This window comes from Cadophora gregata (assembly GCF_030347475.1).
Source record: "Cadophora gregata isolate MNR1 chromosome Unknown scaffold_1, whole genome shotgun sequence".
NCBI lineage: Eukaryota > Fungi > Ascomycota > Leotiomycetes > Helotiales > Ploettnerulaceae > Cadophora > Cadophora gregata.
Genome location: NW_026695924.1, coordinates 3,423,996 through 3,451,458, shown reverse-complemented (window position 1 = coordinate 3,451,458; position 27,463 = coordinate 3,423,996). Strand labels below are relative to the sequence as shown.

The 27,463-nt window shown below is 47.3% G+C and overlaps 11 protein-coding genes across 12 annotated transcripts; 5 read left to right on the top strand and 6 right to left on the bottom strand.

The window, feature by feature from the left end:
• Positions 1–1,241: 1,241 nt before the first annotated feature.
• On the bottom strand, positions 1,242–1,928 carry ONS95_001110 (uncharacterized protein; the record flags this gene model as incomplete). Its single annotated transcript, XM_058494295.1, has 1 exon — positions 1,242–1,928. The coding sequence occupies one exon, from the start codon at positions 1,926–1,928 to the stop codon at positions 1,242–1,244; it is 687 nt and encodes a 228-aa protein (XP_058364498.1).
• Positions 1,929–2,288: 360 nt separating this feature from the next.
• Positions 2,289–3,241, top strand: ONS95_001109 (uncharacterized protein; the record flags this gene model as incomplete). The annotated part of the gene is made up of 3 exons (XM_058494294.1): positions 2,289–2,408; positions 2,467–2,866; positions 2,928–3,241. 3 exons carry the CDS (start codon positions 2,289–2,291, stop codon positions 3,239–3,241), a joined length of 834 nt encoding a protein of 277 aa, XP_058364497.1.
• Positions 3,242–3,578: 337 nt separating this feature from the next.
• On the bottom strand, positions 3,579–4,554 carry ONS95_001108 (uncharacterized protein; the record flags this gene model as incomplete). Its single annotated transcript, XM_058494293.1, has 3 exons — positions 3,579–4,120; positions 4,174–4,230; positions 4,317–4,554. The coding sequence occupies 3 exons, from the start codon at positions 4,552–4,554 to the stop codon at positions 3,579–3,581; spliced, it is 837 nt and encodes a 278-aa protein (XP_058364496.1).
• Positions 4,555–5,036: 482 nt separating this feature from the next.
• ONS95_001107 (uncharacterized protein) lies at positions 5,037–7,220 on the top strand. Of its 2 annotated transcripts, none has more exons than XM_058494292.1 (2): positions 5,037–6,048; positions 6,097–7,220. In XM_058494292.1, exons 1-2 carry the CDS (start codon positions 5,517–5,519, stop codon positions 6,435–6,437), a joined length of 873 nt encoding a protein of 290 aa, XP_058364495.1. In that variant the 5' UTR covers positions 5,037–5,516; the 3' UTR covers positions 6,438–7,220. The 2 variants fall into 2 exon arrangements, with proteins under 2 accessions (XP_058364495.1, XP_058364494.1); XM_058494291.1 differs by having other exon boundaries at positions 5,037–6,222; positions 6,281–7,220.
• A 1,119-nt stretch (positions 7,221–8,339) lies between these two features.
• On the bottom strand, positions 8,340–9,328 carry ONS95_001106 (uncharacterized protein; the record flags this gene model as incomplete). The annotated part of the gene is made up of 3 exons (XM_058494290.1): positions 8,340–9,105; positions 9,164–9,219; positions 9,272–9,328. 3 exons carry the CDS (start codon positions 9,326–9,328, stop codon positions 8,340–8,342), a joined length of 879 nt encoding a protein of 292 aa, XP_058364493.1.
• A 631-nt stretch (positions 9,329–9,959) lies between these two features.
• PKS7 (polyketide synthase) lies at positions 9,960–17,763 on the bottom strand (the record flags this gene model as incomplete). Its single annotated transcript, XM_058494289.1, has 13 exons — positions 9,960–10,481; positions 10,527–10,595; positions 10,644–10,907; positions 10,961–11,583; positions 11,636–14,524; positions 14,570–14,625; positions 14,683–16,235; positions 16,303–16,893; positions 16,948–17,150; positions 17,206–17,271; positions 17,327–17,414; positions 17,465–17,521; positions 17,569–17,763. The coding sequence occupies 13 exons, from the start codon at positions 17,761–17,763 to the stop codon at positions 9,960–9,962; spliced, it is 7,176 nt and encodes a 2,391-aa protein (XP_058364492.1).
• Positions 17,764–19,190: 1,427 nt separating this feature from the next.
• PC14 (Monooxygenase PC-14) lies at positions 19,191–19,400 on the top strand (the record flags this gene model as incomplete). Its single annotated transcript, XM_058494288.1, has 1 exon — positions 19,191–19,400. One exon carries the CDS (start codon positions 19,191–19,193, stop codon positions 19,398–19,400), a length of 210 nt encoding a protein of 69 aa, XP_058364491.1.
• A 354-nt stretch (positions 19,401–19,754) lies between these two features.
• Positions 19,755–21,431, top strand: ONS95_001103 (uncharacterized protein; the record flags this gene model as incomplete). The annotated part of the gene is made up of 5 exons (XM_058494287.1): positions 19,755–20,033; positions 20,076–20,328; positions 20,379–20,774; positions 20,890–21,237; positions 21,286–21,431. The coding sequence occupies 5 exons, from the start codon at positions 19,755–19,757 to the stop codon at positions 21,429–21,431; spliced, it is 1,422 nt and encodes a 473-aa protein (XP_058364490.1).
• Positions 21,432–21,522: 91 nt separating this feature from the next.
• On the bottom strand, positions 21,523–22,334 carry ONS95_001102 (uncharacterized protein; the record flags this gene model as incomplete). Its single annotated transcript, XM_058494286.1, has 2 exons — positions 21,523–22,256; positions 22,307–22,334. 2 exons carry the CDS (start codon positions 22,332–22,334, stop codon positions 21,523–21,525), a joined length of 762 nt encoding a protein of 253 aa, XP_058364489.1.
• A 602-nt stretch (positions 22,335–22,936) lies between these two features.
• Positions 22,937–24,540, top strand: ONS95_001101 (uncharacterized protein; the record flags this gene model as incomplete). The annotated part of the gene is made up of 2 exons (XM_058494285.1): positions 22,937–22,987; positions 23,053–24,540. 2 exons carry the CDS (start codon positions 22,937–22,939, stop codon positions 24,538–24,540), a joined length of 1,539 nt encoding a protein of 512 aa, XP_058364488.1.
• A 1,761-nt stretch (positions 24,541–26,301) lies between these two features.
• On the bottom strand, positions 26,302–26,999 carry ONS95_001100 (uncharacterized protein; the record flags this gene model as incomplete). Its single annotated transcript, XM_058494284.1, has 2 exons — positions 26,302–26,522; positions 26,711–26,999. 2 exons carry the CDS (start codon positions 26,997–26,999, stop codon positions 26,302–26,304), a joined length of 510 nt encoding a protein of 169 aa, XP_058364487.1.
• Positions 27,000–27,463: the final 464 nt, after the last annotated feature.

The following is a 27,463-nucleotide window of genomic DNA, read 5'->3' as shown; positions in this document are numbered from 1 at the left end:
GCATCTCAACAAGGAAGGTCACAAGACGCCGCCGAGTTGTGCCCCAGCTGCTTGAGAATTGGCGAAAGATTGAATAGGACGAGCAAGAAGAATAATCAGACACAGAACTCTCAGCATCTGTATCTCGACCTATGTGGACGGCTATACGGCTGCCAAGTGTTATTGGCCTCGGGTGCCAAACCTCGCCATGGCGCACTTCGTCATTGCCTAGCCTTGGACCCCACGAAATGTGAACTCTTTATGAAGTATGTTCAGGACCCTGATAGTAAACAATGGGTCATACCAAGTGCCAATTGCTTCGCCAAACGGAAAGAATGCACATATTCGATATCGCCAGACTGGTAGGCAGGCTGCCGGGGCAGTTTCGAGATGCTGTGCCTTCTGAGACGGACCAATGTGGAGAAAACAATTCGGAGCGACCAATATTTTCGCAGGCGTGCCGTTCATGACCAAGTGCAACATGAATGCAACGAATTTCATAAGACCGCGATTGATAGATATTTCGCTGGGTGGTTCGCGTACTTCATTGCTGGATGTGGACTTTCCTGCGCGAGGTACTCCCAAAGTAGCTTGTAGCTTTGCCATTGAAGCATTATTGAGCAGTTGGATCAGCCTAACAGTAACACTGGGTAGAAACACCAAATTAGCACTTGTCATTGGCAAGGGACGATGCGTATAGACCAGTGGTACTGTTGTCTGATGATATGCTGTGAGATTCCAAGACAACTTCCGGTCAAGCGACCAAGCGACTTGGCAAATAGACTCGACACATATATCAACTGCTTGGCTGAGTGTACCAAGTCCAGCCAATGATCTTCCAAGACTACAAAGACAAAATTTAACAGATAAGGGTACTGGTTTTCAGAAAACTGTGTTTTACCCGTAGTCTTGCCTGCCTAGCAGCTCCTCATTGTTGGCTTGGCAAAGCTGGTGCTATTTCGTAAGAGATAAGGAGAGCTAAGACTTGCTACTCTTTATGCTCGGATATCGATGGCATAAGATGATTGAAGTTGCTTAGCACTTCTTGACGGGCGTGAGGTCTTCAGTGCCGCCTATGGCCGGCGTAGGCGGCTGCTTGGTGCTGTCTCATACCTAGGTACCCAAGAATTCAGTGTAGTCCGTCCCTTGGAAAGATCTGGAGGTCCTCGCTGGTTGGCACAAAAGAAACGATTTATGTCATCCATGACGGGATCAGACCTTGAAGGAATCTCAACTTATTCCCCGCAATTCTTTCCAAGTAGTCATTGCTCCGTCCCATTCGTTTTCCGTCTCGGCGTGACGATCCACTTTTGTCTCAGTGGCTTCACCAAGTTCCCTTGAAGATCTTCAAACACAACTCTCAGTACATTCTCGTCGCACGGCTTGCTTTCTACATGAGTGTGCAGGTGTCCCAAAGCCTCACTCGCCCAGATCCCAAGAAACGGCTCCGCAGCTCCATTCTCTTTCATAAAGCACGTGACCGGATCTCGGTACTCGAGAACAAGCTGCTGTAGAGCTGAGGGTGGTAGCAACGGAAAATCGCATCCCAGTGCTAACCATTTGGCATCTGGACATATCTTATGTACCGCAAAGAGAGCGTCGAGATGGACGTCGCCAGATCTGGCTTGTCGGGCTTGCTCCGGGATAATTTCGAGTTTGGGTGTCTGATGATGGCTGTGATGGTTATCGTCGGAGTGATCTTGTGAGGGGAATAAGGGACTTGGGTTGTCTAGACGAAGCTGAAGCTTTGATTTCTGGCCCTCATCTTTCAATGAGATGTAGATCGTATCTGCTGAGGGAACAGCACTATGCAGAGTCTGAAGCGCATGCTCAAACGCGAGAAGGCCGTCAGGGAATGGCAAGAAAGCTGCATCAACACCTGCAAGAGACAATTGTTCGCCTAGCATTAGGAGCAGATTTAGGACCGGTCCATTTGCATCATATTCCATGGTCAGTTTGATTTGTTGATTACCATGATGAAGAAACTGAAAAATTGAAGTGTGCCAAAGTCCTTGTTGGCAGCGCCAAGGCACACTAGGTGAGGTGGGCTTGGCACGAGGTAATTGAGACTTGAGAAGGAAGAACGATCAGCAACTCTGGTGAAAGATTTGCTATCAGAGAACTAAATCTATTTCATTTTCAATATGGATGTTCTTGCTGGAGTTCATATTGACACCGATACCAGTAAAGTGGACCTGCTGACAAAGCTGCGACTTCACTTCGCCACCTTGAATTCCCACCCACCAAGCTAGCAAGAGTTTACTTACGAAGCAAGCAAGAGTTAGGTAAACAAAACACTTCTCAATCGCATGATGAACGCAGAGACTCTAGAAACGCGAGCCTTGCGGCAGTTTGATGCACTTGTCCAACGAGGGGAACTGCTCTGGCAAGCCAACACCCCACTTCTAGTCCAGACAGGCCCGTTCAAGGTCCGCACCTTAAACATCAAAATGCTTCAGAAGTCCAGAGAAATGACCATGTAAACAGTTCCAATTCCGCAGCACTCCCAGCTACACAAAGAAACCCATTCAAAAAGCCGACGACCCAGGCCGCACATCTGATCAAAACGTCTTCTCAGACACAGATCCCGACTTCGTAATCGATTTTATCGGTCCATCTCACAAACTCATCCTCAATAAATACTCCATCGTACGGCCGCAGTATGTCCTTCACACTACAGCCTTCACCCCTCAATCTGATCATCTGAACGCCGTTGACTTCGATGCTGCTTGGAACGTCGTGAGCCGATTGGAGAGCAGGAATATGGTGATTTACAACTGCGGCGTTGAGGCTGGAAGCTCGATTGGACACAAACATTTGCAAATTTTGCCTAGACCGGAAAGGAAGGAGTTCGAGATGTTCCCTGATGCCTTGGGAATTGATAATGGTATATATCACGTGTCTAGCACTGGACATATTGGGTACCTTATTGAGCTAACTCGAGTCAGAAAAGAGCGAAGTTCGAGGTCTGCCATTTCGACACGCAGTGAAGCTATTGTCATCCAGTCCGAGTGTTTCAGAGCTTGTGAGTGTGTACGAAAAGCTGAAGATTCGTTCGAGAGTCAACAATGCTCACAATGTCATTTTGGTGAAAGAGTGGATGTTAGTGATCCCGAGATCTTGTGCGCGACATGGAAATCTAGCAGCAAATGCAGCATCCATGGCCGGCCTGGCTTGGGTGAACAAGCTTGAAGATATACAAAATTGGATAGACCGGGGACCAATGGAATTGCTGCGTCAATTCGGTGTTGCTAAGGGGTAGATGGTCAAGTGACTTGTGATGAAATTTCTCAAGAACCAAAACTCGTGCTTCGAGTCAGATTTTTGTGAAGAACTCGGACGATAGACGGAATAGATTAACAAGTCTTAAGATCGTTCAAGTCCAAGCTGAATGGGTCTAAGAGCAACAGGCTTGATGCTTCTCAATACCTCAGGCTTGTTCCTCATCTTTGTCTGTCCTCGCTTAACACTTCTGTGTCGAACCTCGCCTACCTAGGTAATCAAGTAGTGATTGCACCGATATTCTGCAATATTTCATGATAGGTCCGTCAAATATGCAAATTCAAAGTCCCGTGTAGGATTTGTTCAAATACCATGATCTAATGGCTAACTTTCGATCCAGTTCTCCTGGACTCCATCCTCTCCAGGAAGAATCTCAACATTACCCCAGCCGCCCAAATGGCATCATCATCAGAATCAACAGCCTTCAAGGCATCCGCAAGATACTGATCACTCCACTCCGGCTGCCTGAACGCCTTGATAGTCTCCCCATTTATGAACCGATCAAATTCCGCATGCCCTTGATACGTCAACACCCGTCCTTTCTTCCAAATCCCTTGCAACGCACAGTGCTTCGACCTTCCGACAGAGTGAAAGCCTTCAGGTAGAGATTGTACGACAACATGATCAGCATGCACGAATTGCAGGCGGAGTTCCTTTGGGCTGGAATTATTCGATGTTACGGGACCAAAACGTGTCAGGAAGGAGCTGGTGAGTGTTATGGGATGAACGCCGAGTTCGTAACCTTTTGGATCTCGCGAGACGACTGGGTCGAGGGGTGTGGAGAAGAGAGCGTTGCAAATTAGTTGGTGGCCGAAGCAGGACCCGAAGAGTTTGATATGAGGATGAGAAGTATATATATCTGGCTCCAAGTCAGTGCTTTTGCTTAGCCCTTGGAGTGAACAATGTATTCACTCTTGACAAATTCCGTAAGCGACTTAATCCATGGCTCTGCATCATAGGCTGCCGCAGCTGTATTTGGTTTTAGTTGAGAAATTTTGTTTTAGAACCAAGAACCTTTGGATAGCATATCCTCCCAGGCGACCCAGGAAACGCACCTGATCCAGTAATTATTATTCCATCTATATGATGCAGCTCCTTGGACCTAGGAAGTTCTCCTAGCACTGAATCATAGCTACTAAAGACAAGCTTCAGGTTCGTAAGGTTACGCGTCTTGAGAGCAGCATCTCGTAATAGATTTCCGAAAATATTACTATATAGACCACGTTTTGGGAGGACATTTGGCACCGGAGTATCGCAGTCCAGGACAGCTAGATGCAGACGAGCTGGAGCCATCGGCTATCACGTGAGGATCAACTCTGATCTAAGACCACCAGTATTTCGAGATGAGATTTATTGATAGACCACTCGTTCCTCAGTACTATGGGAAATCTTCATTTTGAGGACTTGGGGCCGATGAGCGGCGATGAGCTGGCGCGCACCTGAACACTATCTCGGATCCACTTCCCACTCTTGATAGGGGGCTGTTGACAAATAAGCGAATGAGAGATAAGCGCGGGATTGCATGAACATATTGGGAATAGGTAGATGGGAGATGGGTTGGAAGGCTGACTTCACACAAAGAACTCCAAATCATCGGACTGTGCGACAGGAAACGGTGCCAATGTGACGGTACGGCAGCTAGTTGTCTGCTTGAGAATAATGGCGAGACACCGAGCAGGTCACTAAGTGGTGTCACGTGATACTACTCTTATGACCGATCTACCTACCTAGGTAGTACAAGGCAGGGTATTCTTGCACCTGACCGCATTGAATAGGCCATTGACTACACATCTAAAGTGAGAGCTCACACTATGATAAATATTCTAATCCTTCATAATTTAAAGGGAGGTCTACTTATTGAGATCGAAGAAGCCGACCTTCAGCAGAGTATTTTTCGCTAATCAGCCCACCATCGCCGTGTCCAATTATCTCTAAAAGCACCGGTGTCTCAAGAGGGATCCCATACGTATGATCCCGAATAGCTAGATTTCTCAAACCAGCTGTCCTTCTTCACCATTGCTGAATTCTGGCCTTACACCGCATCGTAATGGAACCACTCGTAAAATCCTTTAAACTCCTCTGCAATTGAGATTTTGCAGAGGAAAAAATCCCCACTGTCAGGCTTCAGGTCTCTGCTTATTGCCTTGTCTTAAGGTCTGGGAATATTCCAATCAAAACAAACCATGTTCAATCAGATGAACAGATATGATCGCATCAACAAAAAGGCAATCTCGTCCCCCTAAGCTCAGACGCTTATGTACCGCCAGTTCCAAGTCCCCGAAAACTCAAAATCAAGCCTTCCCGCTACTGCGCCAGACAAACTCATGCATAAAATTCTCCACCCCAGCAGCATTCTCACTCCGGGGCCACTAAAGGAGACCTTCCAGTGGAAACAAAAGGCCCGGGCGTCGTCCATTGAAGCCTGCACCCTGCCCAGTTCGAAACATCTTACACAACAGATAATCCGACGGGTCTTCGTCAGTAGTCTCCGCAGCAACTGGAGGATCGATCGTCTCATGTTCTGTGCTAGCTGGTTTGGCAGGACGAAAAGTTTTTGTATTTGTATTCTTGTTCCCTTCTTCTTGTTTGGTTTCTCAATTGCGTTTTCATCTTTTCTCGACACTTATACCCCTCTCCATTTCTCTTTTTCTTGGTTGATACCATTCGATTCTTTCTCGAGAGCAGGCTCTCTTTCATCACACTTGACAATGACTCCAAAATACAACATACCGCTGCGCATTCTGCAGGCAGTCTTTTCTATCGTAGTGCTTGCACTTTCAAGCTATGGTACGTGGATTACTCGGAGATGCTCTGAAAATACTAACCAATTCTCAGTCGCATTCATACAAAACCAAACAGGATACCATTCTGCTACACAAATCAATTTTCTTATCTTCGTTTCTTCCTTCTCACTTCTATCATTGCTCTTCCTAGAGCTTGCGCCTCGATTCGCACCAAAAGGTAAGTCAGACCGTCCGTCACCAAACAACAAAGATCTCGCAAGGCTAATGTATAGCAGTATCAAATCAATACGTTCAATTATTTGTCCAGTGTCTGGTCGGAGGACTCTACCTAGGCGGCTTCATCGCTCTTTCGGTTTTCCTCGGCCAGCTCATGTACTGCCAAGGAAGCATATGCACAGCTGCCAAAGTCGATGCGGTTTTCGGAGCCGTTAGCTGCACCGTATGGATGGCGTCTGTAGCGACATTAGGAATCGAAATGTCGAGATTTGGACGCAGATACGAGTCATCAGGGGAGAGCACGGAGAAGGTTGCGGATAAGGGGGTTCTGGTTTAGATGGTTACAACAAGGGAAGCAAGCTCACATGGGAGTCGCGCTTAGAAGGAGAAGGCTACAACAGGGGCTCTTGGGAATGGGAAATAATGAAATGGCGATGGATGGGATAAATCTATCTGCTAGGTATAATTGAGTCTAGGCAAAGTCGAGTATCAGCCTTCTCTCGGACCTCACAACCGACTCGCAGTAGCCAGTCTTTACGAATAGCTAATAATGCATTTGACAACGATGTCAAATTTGCATCATCCTCCGTTTCTTCTCGTCGTCTGTTCGCGAATTTTGCAGCACCAAACTTGAGAGAAAGGCCAAGACAGTGTCAGGAATACTTGGAGCTGTCTATTCTCCCTACTGAGTGCTGCCTAATACGGGCTTCATACTCATGATCTCATAGTTCACGATCCACTTGGGAGCCTTGTAGGGCTGACTGCGGCAAGACTATCCGCCTTAGCGCCACGCAATTGGGCAGGAGTAATTCTAGCGTGCTTCTAGTCTTCCGCATGACTTTAGGCTTTGGGACCTAGGATTCTGCTAGTTTTGATCGAGTATGGTTGTAGAAGACGAATATGTTCTGCGGTTATTCGGCAGTAACAGGGTCAGCTGGCTTGGGCTTAGCGACATGTTGTTGCTCCAAAGGTACTGAGATTTGATCAAGAATCCGGGGTCCAGATCTCAACTATTTACTTCGGTGCAACAAATAAGTATGCTTATTGCCTCCAGATCATTGCTTCCTGATGGATTTTTCACATCATATAGCATATTTCCCAAGAATGTACACCATGGACTATTCAAACCCATCCCCGCCATCATACATCGAGAAGGCAGTCCCCACGAAAGTGCAAAATGTGACATTCACATCGATTAGGCAAACATCTTGTTCTTCTTCAAGCACGTCCTCCAGCACATCGATTCGATTATCCCCGCACAGCAGAATATTCCCACCTGAATTCGGATTCTACACTCCCAGCCTGTCAGACCTCGTCATATCCCTATCCTCCAAATCTCCCTACCTTTACTACATCACATTCACCTCCGACTCAAGCCTCCTAAGCAGCAACCATAATACGAAAAAGCCAGACATAACACTCTACGCCAGCCCCCGCCCCAATCATAAAAAGTTCCTCGCCATCGCATCGGCTCATTTACTGGGCCGTCCGAAACGCCGCATGTCACGCTCGGCTCGCTTGAGTTTGGAGCTGCTCCTACAGAGAAGGTTGAGAGCGAAGGGTTCCGGAATAACACACATTTCTTTTCGTTGTATCTCCCGCTTTGTGGTATGAGAGAGCGATTTGAGTGGAAAAGTAGCGGAGGAAGGGAGGTAAGAGAGCTGAGTCATTCATCTGGGATGAAGTTGGTGAGGTTGAGGAATGGGAGGGTTGTAGCGGTCTATGCTAACGTGAGTTATGCGTTGAAGAAGAGGGGGAAGATGAGGATGTTCATGAGGGAGGGTGATGGGTTGGGGAGGGAGTTTGAGTTGATGGCTGTTATGTCTTTAATGGCTATTTTGGAAAAGCGAAGACGGGCTTGTATAAAGACAGGTACGGCTGCACTTGTCCTCTGAAAAATAAGGACAAGTGGAGAGCTGAATATAATGAGATACCACAGATATATGTTCAAAATATTGTTACGTGAATTCTAAGGTCCAAGATTGATCAAGTTCGTTGTCTGCATTGTCAGCGCTCTCACTACAAATATTGGGGATCGTTTTGCATCTATGATACAACGCTTTTGGGGCATTCCTTTTTGATATTCCCGTCTCTTGCTAACCATTCCCATGAATCCACTCAAGCTCCAGCATGCAATATATATCCACCATCGACCGCAACAGTCTGGCCATTCAGATACTGGTTCGTGGCAACAAACAGCACAGCCCCTGCCATATCTTCATCTTTACCTGGTCTATGAGCAGGCACTTTTTCGTATTTCTCCTTCTCAATGTGACTCTTTTGATCAGGACCACTCTCTCCAGCGGTCATTTCGCTTGGAAAGACACCAGGCGCAATGCTATTGACCCTGGTCTTCAGTCCGTTCTCTGCGATCTCTGATGCCAAAAGCTTGGTAAGGTGAATAGCTGCTGCCTTGCTGGCATTGTAGCTGAAGTGGTGTTGAGAGGATTGCACGATACCTGAGATGGAAGAGATATTGATCACGGTACTGCTGTAGCCGTGTTGAGCCTCTGTAGCGTTTTGCAGGAGAGGAAGGAACGCAACGGTCATGAAGAAGAGTTGAGGGACGTTGGTACGGTATGTGTTGACCCAGTCCTCAAATGTAGAGCTCTCATCATCGAATAAGTTCTTCTTCATCTCCTCGGCGGTCTTGGCTTCCGTTTGTTGGGTGTTGCCTGCAATGCCAGCATTATTTATCAGGATATCAAGGTGCTCCTCACGGGACTGGATTTCCTTGACTAGCTTGGCGATCTCAGGTTTGGAGGTGACGTCTGCTGTGATGGGAATGATTTCTCCTTCGATGCCTTGGCCGTGGCTCTTAACGACATTCTCCAGCTTTTCCTCGGTGCGGCCAACGATGTAAACTTTCGCTCCATTGACAGCCCTTCGTGGACGAGACAAATTAATTTCTGCACGTGTAGAATCTAAATCAGGAGACTTACAAAGCTTGTGTGGCCATCAATCCAATGCCACTACCTCCACCAGTTGTAAGGGCAACCTATGAATAAGATAAATGAAGCACCTCATAGATGTCAGAAGTCGCCACTAACTCTGCCTTTGACATTGAACACCGAGCTCAGGTGGAAAGCCCTGTTTGATTGAGACATCTTTATCGAAGTAGTGCTAATTTCCCGCGTGAACTTTGAGAGGTTCCACTTTGGTAGTGTTTGGGTTGTTGACATAGAAGAGAATGGTGGGGCTGCAACGATTGAAGCTTTGGTTGACAAGCAACCGGGTCGGGTAACAGGTGACGTCAAGAGATGTTTTACGAATGAGCCTCTCATAGTGAGCGGATAGCGGGTAGCTTTTGAACAAAGGAAGGAAATGATTGGAGCTTAGTAAAGTAGTCCACGTGAACAAGACATGAACGATGATCTGACCAACTGCTGTTGAAACAAATTCGCCACTAACAACATCTATGATGTTTAATTCCGCGTCCATAGACGATTGATAATCTTTTGGCTATATTTGAACACCAATAAAATCAATTAAAATGTGGATGACGACAACTGCGTATGTTGATCAATGAAGACGTCACTCATTTTCGCTTACTGTATTCTGCCCCTGAATCTGCGGTAAAACCTCGGCTGCGTTCCATGGCCACGTAAATAACACAATCACCACACGACGTTGCACCACCACCGTCTATCGAACCTCGATTTGACATACCAAATACTCTTGGAGAGCTCCATTAATGATCGCCAACATAAATACAACCTCTTAGCTTCCGTCCACCTCTTATTCATCATCCTCCCCTGCTCTTACCTCCTTGGAAAGGAACTTACACTTCCTCGCAATATCCTCCGCCATCTCGGCAATTGTACTTTCACTCAAAATTTCAAAGATACTAACATCAACACCCGTCTCCCTGAATATCCAATTCCTCGTCCCAACAGCGACAAGCGAGTCGACGCCATATGCACTTGCAGACTTTCTCGTGTCCAGGTCGCCTGGTAGCATGTTCATCGATTTGGCGAAGAGGGTAATGAGACCTTCTAGGATGATGAATGAGGCTTCAGATAGTGTGTCTGAGGATGAGAGAAGCTCTTGCATGGAAAGTGTCGCGCTATCGGTCGAGGAAGGGATGAGGTCGAGCTTGCTCATGATGGATAGTCGTGCTTCACGGTACCAGTATGGATCGCCGACATTATTTTGCTTCACGCCACCCCCGGTACCGATCCCTGTTATTAGCTGCGCCGGTGTATGGTGTTCATCCTCTGTGTATCCTGTCATGGCAGCACCGACGATAATGTGGAAGTCCTGCCACTGTCAGCAAATGCCGTTGTTTCACTTGGTGCCGCTGACCTTTTCACGAATACCAAAGAATCCAGCAGCCCGCAGCATCTCTAGTGTGGCCTCGTCTTCTGCAACCATCTTAAGAAGTCAGCATGGTCTGGATGATATCTAGATTGTGTCACGTACCCCTGCACCAAGAATTGGTCCGAGGTCCAAAGACACTGCAGCTAGGCCTTTACTTCTGCGATGATGGGCCAGCGCGTCTTGGAATCCATTGCCAGAATTGTAATTTGCTTGTCCACGAGCACCGATTGCTCCAGCTGATGAGGACAGGAAAATAAAAAAATCGAGGTCCTTGGGCATCGTCTCGTGAAGGTTCCAACTGCCTTGCATCTTTGGTCTTGTAGCCGTGGCCCAATCGTCGTATGTCATATTCTCAAAGATGGCGTCCTTTACAAAGTCAGCGTAGCACTTGAGTGTCTGTCCTGGTTGAATATTCTTACACGAAGTACTGCAGCTCCCTGTATCACTCCACGTATCTTCGGCATCTCCTGCGAACACTTTTGCAAGACTCCTCCCAACTGGTTTCGATCGCATATATCGCAAGCATAGGCTTTTGCATCAATGCCTTGCTCTTTCAGCGTGTGCATGAAAGCCAGCTGTCCCTCAGAAACGGCTCCTGAACGAGAGAAAAACGCAACATGCTTAGCACCATGCTTCACTATGAAAGCAGCTAAACTTCGTCCTAACCCACCCAAGCCACCAACAAGGACGTAAGTGGCATCGGGACTTAGTTGGAGAGGATGAGAATCACGCGGCACGATGGGTACTAAATTATCGTCATTGATTTGCAGAACGACTTTGCCATGCGTTCGTTCTTGAGCTTCTCGGAAGGCTCCCGAGATGTCTGATATTGGTAGTACGTTGATGGGTCTGGATTCTCTCACAGATCCTGAACGGACAAGATCAAAAGCAGACTGAAATAGACGGGCTGATGTCCCCAAGTTGGTCTGAAACATATGGAAGCTGTCGATTGCTGAGTATGTGACATTGCGGAGAGAAGGAATTGATGTCAAAGTTGTTGTTTCGGCTGGATCGCCGTTACGGATATCAACGAACCTCCCAACTGTGAAGAAACATTAGCTGCATAATTTTGACACCTAGCTGAGAGAACTTACGATCATCGATGCACTTCCAAGTCTCCTCCAAATGCTGCCGACCTATGGTATTGATTATCAGGTCAACGCCACGTCCATTGGTCAAACGTCGAACAACTTTTCCGAAAGACGTATTGTTCAAGTCGAGAATGTGATCCTCTGGAATTTGATATGTGAGCATCAAATGCTTCCTTTCCTTCAAAGCTCCGACTGTAGCATAAACCTGGGCACCGATGTGGTTTGCCATCTGAATGACAGCCTGGCCGAGCCCGCTTGCGCCTGCATGAATGAGTACTGACTCTCCTTGCTGTAATCTACCGATGCTGACTGCATGATAGGCAGAAACAAGATCACTTGGGAGAGAAGCAGCTACTTCGTAAGTCATCTCATCCGGCATCAGCTGGACCATCGATTCAGGGCACCGAACGAATGTCTTAAGCGCTCCCTGTACGATGACTGTCACTCTGTCTCCAACTTTGACCTCGGTGATAGCTGAGCCAACTCTCGCTACAACACCAGAAGCATCTGTTCCGAAATGACCGTATGAGTTTTGCCCCATCGCAGTTCTGACATCAGTTGCACTGACACCAACGGCTAGCACCTTGACGTCAACTTCATGTGGTTCAAGTGTCAATTCTTGTACAGGATCATCAACAAAACAAAGGGAGTCAAGATTCCTTAGATTTTTGACTTCCAACTGCAAAGGTCGACTTCCATCGAAGAATGGTAAAGCAACTGGAGATCGTTGAGAAGTGCCGCGCTCAATCTTGCCACTAAGTTTCTCTTGCAAGACGGCTCGGGAAATCAGTAACTTTCCTCCTCGCTGAGCATACTCTGTTTCTTCAGATGTCGAAGTTGGGTCAAAGGATGCCGACAAGACATGCATGATTGCGGCTCCAGCCGCGTCTAGGTCAATTGCTGGGGAGGGATCCAGATCCAAGCTGAAAAGAAGCTTTTGCGGGTCCTCAGATCGAATTGTTCTGAGCAAAGTCGCAGCCGGACCCATGAGTGGCAATTCAGCCTCAACATGCCCACCTCTCGTGACCCACAAGCATCCCGCAGAAAGCGACACAATAGATCGGAATGCATCAAATTCTTCTTTTGTCCAGTTGAACACCAGAGGAGACTCAATTTCCAACAGCGCGATGCAGATCTTCTGAGAAACTTGCTCCACGGAGCTTAGGAGATCAGTTGTCGAAGTTTTGATTTCGTTGATTAGGAGCGCTTCAGTGAGTCTTGAAGAAAGGATCTGTATGTCTGTCGAAGGACTTTTCGGTATGACGAGTAGAACTTCACGAGCTAAAATTGATGGGGATGAGGGAGGAGAGCTGCACAAGATGAGCGCCCTGTTATTTGCACCCTGGGATTCGAAGAATTCATTCGACGTAATTAGGGTTTGGAAGTCGCCATTGTGAAGGCTCATTTGATGGTCAACTTGGTACGTGCTGAGATCTTTGGTGTTCGTTTGGGAGTCCTTTAACAGTACTAGATTTCCTTTCGGTTTGAGAAGACTTTGCAATGTCGCCAAAGGCTCTGGGGCTCCAACATGCGAAACCACCAAGTCGAAGGTCCGTGCTTTGAAGTCAGACTTCTCAAGGTCAATGGTTCCTTGTAAAGTCTTCCAGAGAACGTACGCAGATGATTTGCCAAGTCTGCTTTGCAGCACATCTTCACTGCTTGAATCCTCACTTGCCAGTGTATATCTTGATAGACGAGGAGTCGAGCTTGGATTATCGACCAGAATGTCAAAAATAGACTCAATAAGTGGATCTTCAGCATGGCATATCTCCAAAATGTTGAGATCCGGATTCTTGAAAGTAAGTAGTCGAATCCACTCAGACAGACTTTCAACAGAGGCAGTATCGATATTCTGTTGCCATTCAAGCTCGGCGCAAAGTTTATGATGATTGGGAAGATATCCGCTGTCTGCAAAATCTTCTGGTGACGAAGACAAAGCTGTAAAATGCAGATCCTTGACAATAATCATTGGCTTTCGCCAAGATTCATCAGACATGACGATAGATCCCGTGGCATCACGGAGGCCTCGTCTGAACGCCGTAGAATACCCACTAAGCTCTTTCCCTGAGCCACGAGGAAATTCGGCTGAGACAAACAAGCTTTCAAGGAGCGACGGAACCATAGGTTCTGATCCTGTTACAAAAACCGTTTGGAACATGGCGTCCAGTGTTGCCGGGTGTAACAGGTGCGGGTATTCGTACTTCGCGGGCATTCGACTCTTCGTGTCGGGTATTCGAACAGTTGAACAAGAAACATTGTTCTTCTTGCTAACTGCAACAATGTTTTGGAACGTCGATCCGTATTTCATCCCGATGCTCTCGAGTGTTTCGTACAGCTGTCTGGGCGACATACTCTCATTGCAGCTCTCTTTTGAATCTTCGAAAGCCTTCTTGAACTCATCATTGGAGATGATATCGGTACTTTCAGCCTTGTATCGAATACACATCAGCCCATCAGCATTCTTGGTCCAAGTTCCGCCAAGCAGTTTCGAATAAATGGTAAACTCGAACCATGACGCTACCATTTTCGATATCGGCTCGTGGATCTTGACGTTGATAGCGGTCTCGAGACCATGAATTGTCTCAGGGACAATCATTGCTTTGAGAATGTTCATTTTTGCAATCTCATAGCCGTCCACTTTGCGATCGATATCCTGGATCTGCTGTGCTGCTTCAAGTACCATCGACATCATGCCAGCGGCTGGGTAAATGATGGTGTTCTGAACTTGGTGATCCAGAACCCAAGGATTTTCAGACACGCGAATGAAACCGCGCCACCGAGGCTCAAAGGGAGTTGAATCAGCAGATGGCGAGCCGATCAGGTCCTGACGTCCGTATTTTCGAAATCTGTGAGCAGCGCCGATGTGTGATTCGTGCCAATAGGTCTTTGCATCTAGCAGGTGTCAGTACTCGGGTTTTGAATTTAGGTACCACTCACGATTCCACGGGTATGTGGGGAGATCGCTCAGTACTCGCGGCTTAGTATCTAGGATACTAGGTCTGTCAGCAGACGCTAAATTGTAATGGTTCGATAAAGTGTTTGAACTTTACCTCATATTAACTTTTCCAAGATCCAAGGAGTGGCCTAAAGTAAATAATGTCCCAGCCATTTCCATCGCTGTAACCACTGCATCTTTACCACGTGAAAGCATCGAAATGTAGATGGGTCTGGATTTTAGCTTTCCTTCTCCAGCCAGAATCTGCTTCAATGGACCTTGCAAGACTCCCGATGGACCGATTTCGAGTATTACATTGGCTTTGACGGCTTTCGACCGCAAAAGAGATTGGACTGCCTCCGAGAATCTGACCGGTGAGACCAGGTTCTGGGCCCAGTATTCGGGGCCCAATTGCTCACACCGGATCGAAGTCCCAGTGACAGAGGAGAACATGGTTCTACCAGCTGATGATTCTTTGGTCCGAACATCTGAGATGGCTTGCAAGTACTGGCTCTCAATCACTCGCATGTGGGAGGAGTGGTAGGCGGTTTCGACCTTTAATCTGCGTGCAAACACACCTTCCTTTAGAAGGCGATCTTCGAGTTCCAAGATTGCACTTTCATCTCCAGAGACTGTGACATTTTCGGGGCTGTTGATGCAGGCGACAATAGCAACACCACTCTTACCCTCCCTTAAGAAAGCCTCGGCAGCATCCTTCGAGAGTGCCACAGCCATCATGCGTCCGCGGAGACCAGGAGACAAAGATGCAATGTCACTCGTCAAGCGACCCCGATGGTATGCAAGCTTCCAAGCATCCAGTCTTGAAAGTGCGCCGAGAGCGTACGCAGCCGCAATTTCGCCCGAGGAGTGACCGCTCAATGCGGAAGGTTTTACGCCCCAATCATGGAGCAAATCCACCAGAGCGACTTGTAAAGCAGTGCAAAGCGGCTGGCTAATTTTGGGAAGGTTAATTATTGACTCTTTCTCATTCTTCAGGAGTTCGGAAAGTAGTGACCAGTCGTTCCCGATAGACTTCAAGTAGGTATCCGCTCCTTCAACACTATCTCGAAACACTTGGTATTGGAGCAATTCTCGACCCATCGCATACCATTGTGCTCCTTGTCCACTGAATATGAATGCTACGTTGGGAGCCTCGGATGATCTGACAGGCTTGGTCACGCCTTGGACGAATTGACTTTTGAGCTTCTCGGGAGATGACGAAATTGTGAAAGCCTTCCAGGGTAGCCTTGTCCTGCGAGACGCTAGAGTATAGGCAAGATCTGCAGAAAGTTTTGATGCATCGTGGGATGAGCTGAGGGAACTTTCTTTTCCCACGAGATATTCTGCGTACTCATGGGACAGCTTTTCAATGCCACTTTGCTCATGTGAGGATAGAACGTAGAGTCTCGCTCTGGCCGTATTGGACTCGGATTCCCAGGTCCCGGCATTCGAGGGTGGCGTGTCAATAATGATTCCCGAATCAGTGGTAGCAGGAGAAGCAGATGTAGACAATTCGATGGAATTGTGATTCCCATCCATACCTCGCTCTGAAAGATAGTGAAAGGCATCATCAAGAATAACGTGGGCATTCGTCCCTCCGAACCCGAAACAATTTATGCTAACTCTTCGAAGGCCAACCATGGGCCACGGTGTCACACTTTGTGGGATCTGTCATAATCAGTATTTGGGTTACGTGGTAGTCAAAAGGAGGAAATTGGGGGCTGGCTGGACTTACCTTGATATGCCAGGCGTCAAGGTCAATCTTTGGATTCACATTCTCGAAATATAAATTAGGAGGGATCAAGCCTTTCTCCAACATCAAAACACCTTTAACTACACCAGCAATACCGGCGCAGCCTTCAAGATGGCCGATATTTGTTTTGACTGAACCGACATAGATTGGATCCTTAGGATCGCGAGTCTCAGCAAAAGTTTCTGAGATTGCCCCAAGTTCAGTGGGATCTCCAGCTTGAGTCCCAGTACCATGAGCTTCAAAGTATGCTGTGCGGTTGTATCCCAGACCTGCTAATTTGTAGACTGCACGAATATTCAAAGCTTGAGCATCTTTGCTTGGCATTGTGATTCCTGGTGTTCTCCCATCTTGATTGACACCTGATCCACGTATGACAGCGCGAATGGTATCATTATCTCTGAGAGCGTCGGCGAGGGGTTTCAGAACGATGCCACCGATACCCTCGCCACGACCATACCCATTTGCCCGTTCATCAAAGGCGAAGCACTTCCCGTCTGGGCTGAGGAAATTAAGGGCAGTCATTGGCATCATTGTGGATGGAGTCAAAATCATGCCGGCACCCATGGCAATTGCCTAGTTTGCCATGTTAGAATTAGTGGGTACGAAAGGAAAATACAGGATACTCACCAACGTGGATTCTCCTGTTCTTAGGCTCTGGCAAGCAAGATGCACACCTACTAGGCTGGCGGAGCATCCTGTGTCAAGAGTCATACTTGGCCCTCGGAGATCGTAGAACCAAGAGATCCTATTCGACATGATTGCAATGCCATTCCCAGTGGCGGCATATTGCGGGCTGAAGTCGGGATCTCTCAGGCAAATTTGCTCGTAATCTGAGAGTATGAATACAAGATACTGCGGCAACGTAGGTGGGGATGGTGGCTCTACCTTTTACAAAAGACCCACAATAGACAGCTGTTGAGGTTCCTGGGAGTGTTTCAATCGGTATGCCGGCTACGTTGAATACATCAGACATATGCTGAGATAAAAATGGCTGACGAAAGCATACCATTCTCAAAAGCCTCATACGAAACTTCAAGTAAGATTCGCTGCTGAGGGTCCATAGCAGCTGCCTCATGGGCAGTAGTGGAGAAGAACTTGAGATAAATTAGATTGAAGCAACACCCACGTAGATCTCGTGACATACAGGAGCATCCCAGGCAGCTATATCTTCTTTCAAAAAGTGTCCTCCTCTGAAGCATATCTGTCGAAAGATTAGCAATGGTCAATTAAAGTCACTGTGCATCATACAGAGCCTTCTCTATTTCCACTCGGATGGTAAAACCCATCAATGTTAATCCGGTCCTTTGGAAACTCCGACCAGGCGTTCCGACCATTTGCAAGAAGCTCCCACAAATGGTCTGGAGATGTCGCATCCCCTGGGAAGCGACATGCCATGCCAATGACTGCAATTGGCATGCATGCATCTTGGATGGGTTGTGCCATCTGTCAAGTTGATGGCCAATTCGCTTTCCGAGTCTGTTTGATACTGTGCGACTTCATCGAGCAACAAGAAAAAAGGACTTGTAATAGAAGCAGAGATGCAAGAGGAGAATCGGCCATTCTCAATTGAAGCTAGCAAGAGCTTCCCACTTGAAACTGGGGTCCAGGAATACTAGCCAATTGATACTGAGCATTCGTCTAATTCCATTTTGTCAAGCCAAGAGCTTGAATAGTGCATCAAATCCATGGTAACGTAGGCTAGGCTCGCCAGGGGTTGCAGATATGCAGATGTGCAGATGCAGGAAGAATTTAGCAGGACGAGGATCTGCACATTGGTGTCCCCAGTCTGTGGAGATCCCTCCTCTCTCAGCTGTCTCTTGCCCCTTTTCCCAACGCATCCGAGTTTGTTCGACATTCTTTTAAAGCTGTATATGTCTATTGCACACGCTCAAAGGCACGAGCAGGATTCAGGTATCTGTTTGACCGTATGTTGATGTGTTGGTGGGCACGGCAGTGCTGCATGGAGCAATGATCAAGATCGAGGTTATTTTCCAGCCGCGATGCTTTGACTCAACGTCCCTCCCTGGCTCACCTCGGTTCAGCTCGCTTCCAGGGTGGAGTTGAGACGGAGGCACGTGGTTCCTTTTCCACAACAGGCTAGCGCTGACAGTCAAATCTAGTTGAACCGCCGGTAGCTGCTTGGGACAACTCTTCCTGCTTCCTTGCCCACCAATGACCAAACTTTGTGCAAATGCACACCTGCAGCTTTCCGTGCGTTACTCATCAGATCAGAGGTCGCTATGCCACAAGCTGCATGACAGATTGTTAACGAGTCTAATTCAGGCGATTTGCGGCGATCCACCCAGCGTGGAGGAGATATGGTCTCCTCCTTGGTTCAATTGTCTAGCTTCTTTTAAGGACATTGCCGCTTGAACGATTCGAGCCCTGTTCTTCAAGAGTATGCGTCCATTTGGGAAATCTGATTACCAAAACGGGCCCTTCTGATTGGGCTAATGCCGCATGAGTCTTGCTCCTTTTATAAAGCAGCAAGTGTATCGTCGATAGAGCCAGACAGTTAGACTGAGAGGATTAAACACCCTGACGACAAGGATGCCACCATATCTCGGTCGAGAAGGACCACAATTGGTCGCTTTGAGACGAAAATAGTAGTTTGAGGATAGTCGCTTACTCGCATGGTTACTTTTCCTCATTCCGTCTTCTGCTGTTGGATGATGAGTCCAGCTAGCTCTTGAAGCTGTGCTTATCAATGCCTGTCTTACAAGTCTTGATTTACCACGCCGTAAGCACTTCTGAACAAAGCTTTATGGTTTCTCTGTGTTCCGATATTTTTGTTGTATCTCTATGCTTTTCAGAGCTTTCGTGCCCTCCCAAGAAAACTATACAAACTTCGTCGTCGTCTGCTGAGTACAATGCGCGTAGCTGTCATTGGCGGTGGTCCATCGGGCCTGGTCACCCTGAAGTACTTAATCACAGCTCATAAATTCCATGACATTGAGCCCATCGAAGCCAAACTGTTTGAGTCAAGAGAATCGATCTCAGGCACGTTCAAGTATCGCGTTTACGAAGATGCTGAGGTGAACATCATTGAGGAAGTTCTCTGCAACTATTTGTCTTTCTGACTGAGGACCAGCTCGTATCATCAAAATACCTGACATCCTTCTCCGACTTCCGCTGCACACGTAATGACCCAGACTTCCTCCCAGCCTCCCAGTTCTGTTCTTACCTTGAGGCATATGCAACACATTTCAAGCTGTGGCCCCATATTCGTAGGTTTAGAGTCTCACAGATATATCCCTTAAGCACATGTACCTTTTGAAGTCGCCTATCGGGTAATTTCGTGTCTCGTATGCCCAGGGACCAATCAATTGGGTTTGGGAAATGCTTCGGGACCTGGTGCTGATTGCAATTTAGGCCTCTCTACCACTGTGGACACAGTCACTCGCCGAAAAGATGGCGGACATTTGGTCAGATATATGGAAGAGAAGACTAACAAAGAGTGGGAGTGCGATGCTGTGGCAATTTGTTCTGGGCTTCATGTGGAGCCGTACATTCCGAAGATCAAGGGAATCGAGAACATACCCCAGGTAATGCACTCTTCCCAATTCAAGGCACGCAAGGACTTTGGTGTCGGGAAGAATGTCATGGTTCTTGGCGTTGGAGAGACGGCCATGGACGTGTCGTACTTGGCTGTAACCTCCCCAACCAAATCTGTCACTCTCTGTCACCGCGATGGATTCTTCTTCGCACCGAAGGTAATGCCCTACTTCTAGGAGTGAGCGTTGCTGATGATCTAGGTGGTTCCTGTCCCTGTTCTTCTTGGGTACTTCAAGAAGTCACCCGCCGCTCAACGAAATGTGCCGATTGATACCTATGTCATGAGCTTGTTTGATACTGCTTATGTGCATCCGGTCCTTCAGAAATCAATGTTGCTTTGGAGCTACTATGACCTTTTCGTCAAAAGAATGTCTCAGCTCATTTCCGGCACAGTGCAAGGATACGATCAGTGGATAGGAGGGATATCCAAAGATCGATACCATGTTTCGTCAAGTGCTTACCACTGACCTTGTACTCCATTCTGAACTGACACGCGTGCATAGTCTTCCTCTGCAAATCTGGAAAAGCAATGCCGTATATATCGAAGCCATATCGGAAGCGAAGCTTTCTCGACCGCATCCGCGCTTTTCTTATCAACGTTCCGATACCAGAAACAAGAAATAGAACAATCGACCTCGCTCCATGGCCCGATTCTATCTCTTCAGAAGGAATTGTCACTTTCACTGAGAATGGTCGTCCCGAAGCAGAGATGATGCGCAAAACTGTGTGTAAACCAGACATTGTCGTCTTCGCCACGGGCTACTATCCAAGTTTCCCATTTCTCGAAGCCAGTTATGGTACCCCTTCTGAAGCCAACCAGCGTGGTATCTGGAGGTCTGGTGACAACAGTGTTGGCTTCATTGGATTCGTCAGACCTGGACTTGGTGCCATCCCTCCATGTAAGTTCACATTTTGTTTTATCCCCTCGTTCAGTTTCAAAGTTCTACAAGCATGTATAGAAGAGACAGTAGTACAATGCTCGTCTATTTGTAAGTAGGAGCTGATTTGGAGAAGTGTCTGAACTGCAAGCCCAGCTGTGGGTTCTTTCAATCCTAGGCCGCTTACCGAAGGCATCACCGCGAGATATCGACTACAAGCTACACTTCAAACCAGGCCGTCGCGAATACGAAAACTTCGGGGTTGATCACGAGGCCTACGCATACCAGCTTGCGCTTGACATGGGCTCTGCGCCGTCATTCACAGAAGTCCTCCGACACGGCTACAGAACAGCTTTTACGTGGGCATTTGGCTCCAACTTCAATACCAAGTTCCGGCTGGTGGGACCATGGCAGTGGGACGGAGCTAAGGAGATCATGAGTAATGAGCTGTATGATGTTGTCAATAATAGTGGCGGGTGGTTTTGTAAGTACTTTTGACCCTTCTGAGATGACTATATTAACCAAACTTCAGGTCTCACATTTTACAGCATCATCCCTTTTGTCTTATTTGGAGTGATTAGTGCGATACTCTGGCTTACTTTCGATGCCATTATTCTCCTAAAAGAAGCGGGCAGAGGCATAATCTCCAGCCGGACCAAAACGAAGAGGAAGTTTTAGGCTCTCATATTTTCTAAACAGGCGATATTGCATTTCATTCTAATAGAGTCACTCATTTGCGTACCATTCAAAGTTTACAGCTCTCTTCTCACTACCAGCCATACACACCACCCTCAGAATTGACAAATTTCCCCGCCTCATGATCCCTCTCACCCTGAATGATACCTAAGATACCCTTCCCAGCAACCTCCGGATCACCAGCTGCTCCTCCACCACTTATAGCCTCCTCGCTTGTACCCCGAAGATTCGATCTCACGAAGCCGGGGCAATAAGCAAATGTTTTCAGCGCACTCGTTTCACCAAAATCATAATGCTCCTGCAGAACAATCATATCGAGCGCCGACTTGCTTGCACGGTAAGCTCCCGCGCCAGGAAGTCCTTTATGCAACGGGTTGTTCGGATCAGTGGCAAGAGTCATGGATCCAAGTCCGCTCGAGACGTAAATTGAGTACGGCTTCGGCGATTTCAAGAGTAAAGGTCGGAAAGACTCGGCGGTTGCTGCTGTACCGACAACGTTGGTGTTCATGACCGCTTGGATACGAGATCTAAAATCTGGAAGGCCGAGACCTGCGATTGCTGCATTGCTGACTAGGACGTCCAAATGTCCGAAAGTAGATCCGACGAAGGATACTGCTTTGTCGACGGACTTTTGGTCTGTGATGTCAAGATGCACTGTGGACAGCTGTCCTTGAATTCCGATTGCTTCTATCTCTGACTTCGCTGCGTTTACTTTGTCGAGGCTGCGAGCTGCCATGATGACATGGAAATCTTTGGATGCTGATGCGATGACCTTGCATGTGGCATATCCCACTCCAGAGTTTGCTCCTGGAAGTAAATTAGCTAGGGCTTTGGGTATTTGCACTGATGGCTCTTACCGGTGATGAGGATGATTCTGGGTGGCATTTTGGAAAGTTTGAATAATTGTTTCCTGAAATATTACAATATACTGTTGAAATGACCTTGGATTGCGTGGGTGAATTATCGAGGTTGCTCTGGTTGATTGATATGGAAATGTCGACCATGGGCATCCTACACTATAGATAAATTACTTTCGGAATACCCAACCTCATGTGAGAACCCATTTACCTATTAGATGCAAATTAAGCCATCCTGATGTGAATGTCCGTTACTGCGGATAGTGACGTCCTCCGTCGTCCGTTGCATAGCCCATTTCTTGTCTCTTCCGAGGAGTTACAGGACATAAGAACAACACCCTCAATTTGCAGAAAGAGCCAAGACACTATTCGACAACATTTCCATAGAATATGCTCGCCTGAGGACCCCCATCAACCGCAGTATCAATTCGCGAACAGTGAACTTGTAATGTCCGCGGACAATTTTGTTGTTCCAAAGACGAGTAGACCTAAGCGAGCGAGGCAAGGCGGAATTAGCTTAAGCCCGAGACGACGTTGTCCAAGACTCAGCTCACGGTGTCACAACACTCATATGACCCTTCTCTTTATGATTTATCATGGGAAGTCTTCCCGGCGTATCGGGAGAACACCATGCCGTTCCCAAGCAAAGCATGCAAGACATGCAAGGCTCGTCGAGTGAAGGTACACTGCCTTAATCCCGTCATGTCACTCGCACTCCGAACTGAATTCTGATGAGTTTATTCTAGTGTGATGAGACACGGCCGCGATGCAATAGATGCCTAAAAGCAGATCGGGAGTGTTATGGCATGCCCACGGTTGGCGAGCCCGATCATGTATATCACCTAGAAAATGCTTTCGCAAGCGGTGTCAAGAAACGGCCTCGAGGGCCAAGACCACGACCAACCCCAGCAGCTCAGCCTACAGCCCCTAGAAAAGAATCTACAAAACAAATGTCTCTCGATTTGAAAACCCAAGCAGTGCAGTACTATATGGAACATCACCTCTGCACATTCGAAGACGCACCTGATCTCGTGAAAGGCGTCTACGATTTCCCATCTCTGTGGATCTCCCTGAAGAAATACCCAATCCTCGACCTCGCCATCTCGTCAATAGCACTTGCCGTATTCTCACGTGCAAAGGACCATCCAGCAGCCTCAATAGAGGCTAACGAAAGCTACCACCGACTTTTAAAACTTACACAGCAAACCATTTTCTCTCTGGACGAGAGCAATGTCGATATTTGCTTGCTGGCAATCTTCTTCATGGGACGTTACGAGCAAGTCGTCCACAGTCCGGAACCGTCACATTTGCAGTTGAAGTTCCCACTGCATTCATGTGCCCAGAGTTTTTCGCATCATGATGGGAATCTGGCGATTTTAAAGAGTTGGAAGGAGCATTCGAGTGAGAAGCTGCCTGCTACGGATGTCATCAAGCGTGTTAGGAGGGGTATGATTAGGTCTGCATTGTTGCGGAATATTGCGCTGCCGCAATGGATTGTTGATGGTTCACAGTTTGGGGAGAGGGGTTTAGAGCTGGAGTATGATCGTTTGATGGTGCGGCTTGTCGAAGTTCGTGAGCGACTGACCACAATTGCGGACGAACAGATACAGCGAGGATTTTTGTCTCCAGAATTCATATCCTTGGCGAAGGAACTGGATACAGAAGCACAAGAGGTTGACTTGAAATTGCAAGACTGGGCGACTCGATTCCCTAAATCCTGGGCATACCAGCGACAAACCCTAGAAGACCCACTTTCATACCCGACGAAAGACTTTTATTCATCAAATGTCCTTACTTATCAAAGCCTTGGACACGCCGCTGTATGGAATCTATATTTCGCAACAAGAATCCTGGTCAACTGCACTCGCCTCAGTATTCTCGAATTCAGCGATCATGATAACAATAAGCAACGAACTGAATGCTTGAACATTATCAACAACGCAGCGACCGACCTCGCGTCGAGCATTCCGTTCTGTCGCCAGATCATTTGCAATTCAGATAACCAGGGCTCAACTTTAGGCCCAAAACCTTTCACTATCAACCACAAAGCGAGCGAAGAGGAAGAGCAACATGTCACTGTGACAATTGTATGGCCATTGTCGATCGCGGCAGGGCTTGGTCGTATGGCGGTGAAACCAAGAGCCTGGTTTCGTGCTGAGCTGGCTCGGATCGGACGAATCATTCATGATTCGATTCTTGCTGATGCTGAAAATAACGAGTGGCTACAAAAATGACGATACTTTTCTTCAACTATGCCCCGAGCTATGGTGGCCACTGGACAGTTTGATGGGGAATTGACAGTAATGTTATCTCACCACTCCGATAATAGAGCTGGCGACACGAGGTACCTCAAGGCGCAGGACAGGGGGTTTTGAGCCCAAATAGATGAGGGATTAAAAGGGACAAAGCATGACTCGGTATTGACAGTCTTTGATGATAATACCAACCAGGTCCAAATCATGAAAACTAGTCTACAAGACACCTACCTGCAACTCAAGGAAAGAATTTCCGTCATCATTATTCTGCTTCACCAAAACCAGCTACATCATGGTCGGCGGAATTAAAGCTTCTTACTCACCCCGACCTCGGGTCTCCGGCAATACGGCCTCATACGATGCAAGACACTTTTGATCTGTTTGAAGCGTAGCGCGATGATGCACAAACATCACTTATTTTAATCTGATTGTATTGTGGTTGCCATCTCGAAAGCCCGGCTTCCGTCAGTCCAACCAAGTGGCTCGGTCTCCAGCCACGCCACTCGATATCCAAACGCCAGCCAGGGAGTCCTGTAGAAGATGTCCCGTCCATCTAATTCGTACATCTAGATTGCGTAAATCATGTAACCGTCTATTCCCAGTCTTCTCATCCGAGACTCCAAATTCAAAAGCCATCTATCATCTCTCTTGTACCATAGTCGATCCATTACCACCGCTTCCTCTTTGTCCTTCCATCATCTCAACACAAAACCCACCCGAAGCCTGTCTATCCAACACCGACCTCCCTTCTTTAGAATCTATGGAATGCCCCTATTTTAATTTTGACTCATCCCTGCCCCATTCTCTTTCCCAGGATTTCGGTCGACCATGATTGATTGCTTTCCATTCTCAATTCCGAGATGACCTGCATCCTCTCACAATCCCTTCCGTAACCGCCTAACCTCTTCAATACTCCTCAAGGTTTGCGTTTTCCGCTCATAATTCGCCTCCTCGATCTGCATCGCCACTCCCCGGCGGAAAATCTGAAATCCGCAGCCCCCCGCAAAAGTGCATGTCCCGGCGACGGCAAGACGGGCGGTAATTTGGTTGAGGATTGTGCTGTACATTTTGGTTGCTGATCGTAGTTTTATGGTTTGTTGTGTTCAATTGAGGTGTGTTTGGTGATGTGGCGAAAATGGATTAGTGCTTTTGTTTTTTCTGTTGAATAGATGGTAATCTTAAGCGAATGTGATTTTGTTTTTATCGTGTTTCGTTCTTCTTGCACTCCGGTCTAGAGTTCATATATATTTCCAGTGGCGATATCTGAATCCAACATCAAGAAAAAGAGGCTCGCGAGAGATATATGTATATATATATAAACAAAAACCACTTTACCGAAGCCGGCTATCGGCGGTCGGCACGCAAGGATTATTTCAGTGAGCGCAAGGCTGACTCCAGAATTTTCCAGTGGCAGCCACCGCAAATTTTCTCTGCAGTGTGCACGATATGGTTGGTTGTACGGATGTGACGGCTGTGACTGATGTTGTTGCGAGCCAATGGGGGAGGACTTCGACGGTGGAGTGGCCGAGCATGTTGGCGTGGGACGGGCCGATTTTGGTTGGCCGAGGCCGACCTTTGCCTGATTTATTATTATCTTCAGCCTTAAACATTCAGCAAGGCCTTACCTTATTATGTATTGTAGGTAATACCGTACTGTTCTAGAGTTAGGAGAAGAATGTTTACCATATGTTCGAGGTTTCAAACTGCAAAGATCCCAGGAATGGTATGCCTTTTCAGAATCTACCGCTTCCGGCCACTACCACTCCTACCCCACGGGAAGGTGACTCTCAGAATCGTTCCTTTACTCTTCTTACTTATATCTGCCTGTTTTTCTTCGAAATTTCCAACCTTCTTTTCAATCTCCTTCTCGTTCCTTTTGATGTTCTCCTTCCACATCGCCCTCCTGTGTTTCTCCCTCTCTGCCCGCCATCTAGCTTTGATCTCGCGGCGTGCTTCGATCCCTGTCGGCATCACAATATATTAGTCATTCATTCTGGTTCCATTATACCTTCCACTGTGAATCTTCCCCTTCCTCCTCTCGAATCAAGTATAAACAATTCATACCGTTGAAGACCGAAGACGAAAGAAGGGAGACAGAAAAGTAACAGCAAGAGGAGAGGAAACGACAACAGAAGAAGAAAGAACTCACAAGCTGCTCCCTTCCCCTTCCCCACAACAGCCCACCATTCCTCTGCTCTGTCACCCACGAATTCTCTCATATATCTAGTTCGTTGCCTCCTACTCATATCCGCAGTCGAATTCCTGCTACCTTGTGCATCTTTTCGATTCCTGTACAAGATTTGGTAAATACAAACACCTACTACGGCGGCAGTCTTGAGGTATAGAGCTGTGCTGAGGGTTGTGCGAAGTGTGCCATTAGGCCTATGTTTCGAGAAATGGGGTCGTGGGAGGAGGGAGAAACGGGCAGGAAGGGACATCCTGTTGGATTCGATTTTTATAGCGCAAATGTCGCTCAGTACAGTGATTAGCGAGTGGTATGCGAAGTATGGTGTACGATTCTGCTTTACAGTATAGTAGGTGCACGAGGATGTGAGATTGCTGTTGTGATGATAATCAATGTGATAAAAATAAAGCAGGCGGAAGTTGGGAAACTTAAGGGTACAATTGCCCCCCCCCCCCAAAATATTCGCTTGAGAATATGAAATTAGTGGAAGACATCCAATTTGGTTAGACAAATGTAAGTCAAGGTAGATGAATCTTTATTCAGAGTAAGTGGTTGTGCTAGGTGACGAGACTACTCGGCACTAAAATCGTGAGTATGACAGGACAAAACATCGGTCCCAGAAATTGCAGGCATGCAAAACTTGATCCAAGGATAAAAAATTGATATGGTATATAAGGCAAAATTACCATCAAGATATAAAACACAATCTATGCCAAA

What these genes read in the sequence shown, in the direction of transcription:
- ONS95_001107 (XM_058494291.1), top strand. Translation starts at nt 5,517, where the DNA reads ATGTACCGCCAGTTCCAAGTCCCCGAAAACTCAAAATCAAGCCTTCCC. An exon ending in GCCTCGATTCGCACCAAAAG is followed by an intron (nt 6,223 to 6,280) that starts GTAAGTCAGACC and finishes AATGTATAGCAG; the next exon opens with TATCAAATCAATACGTTCAA.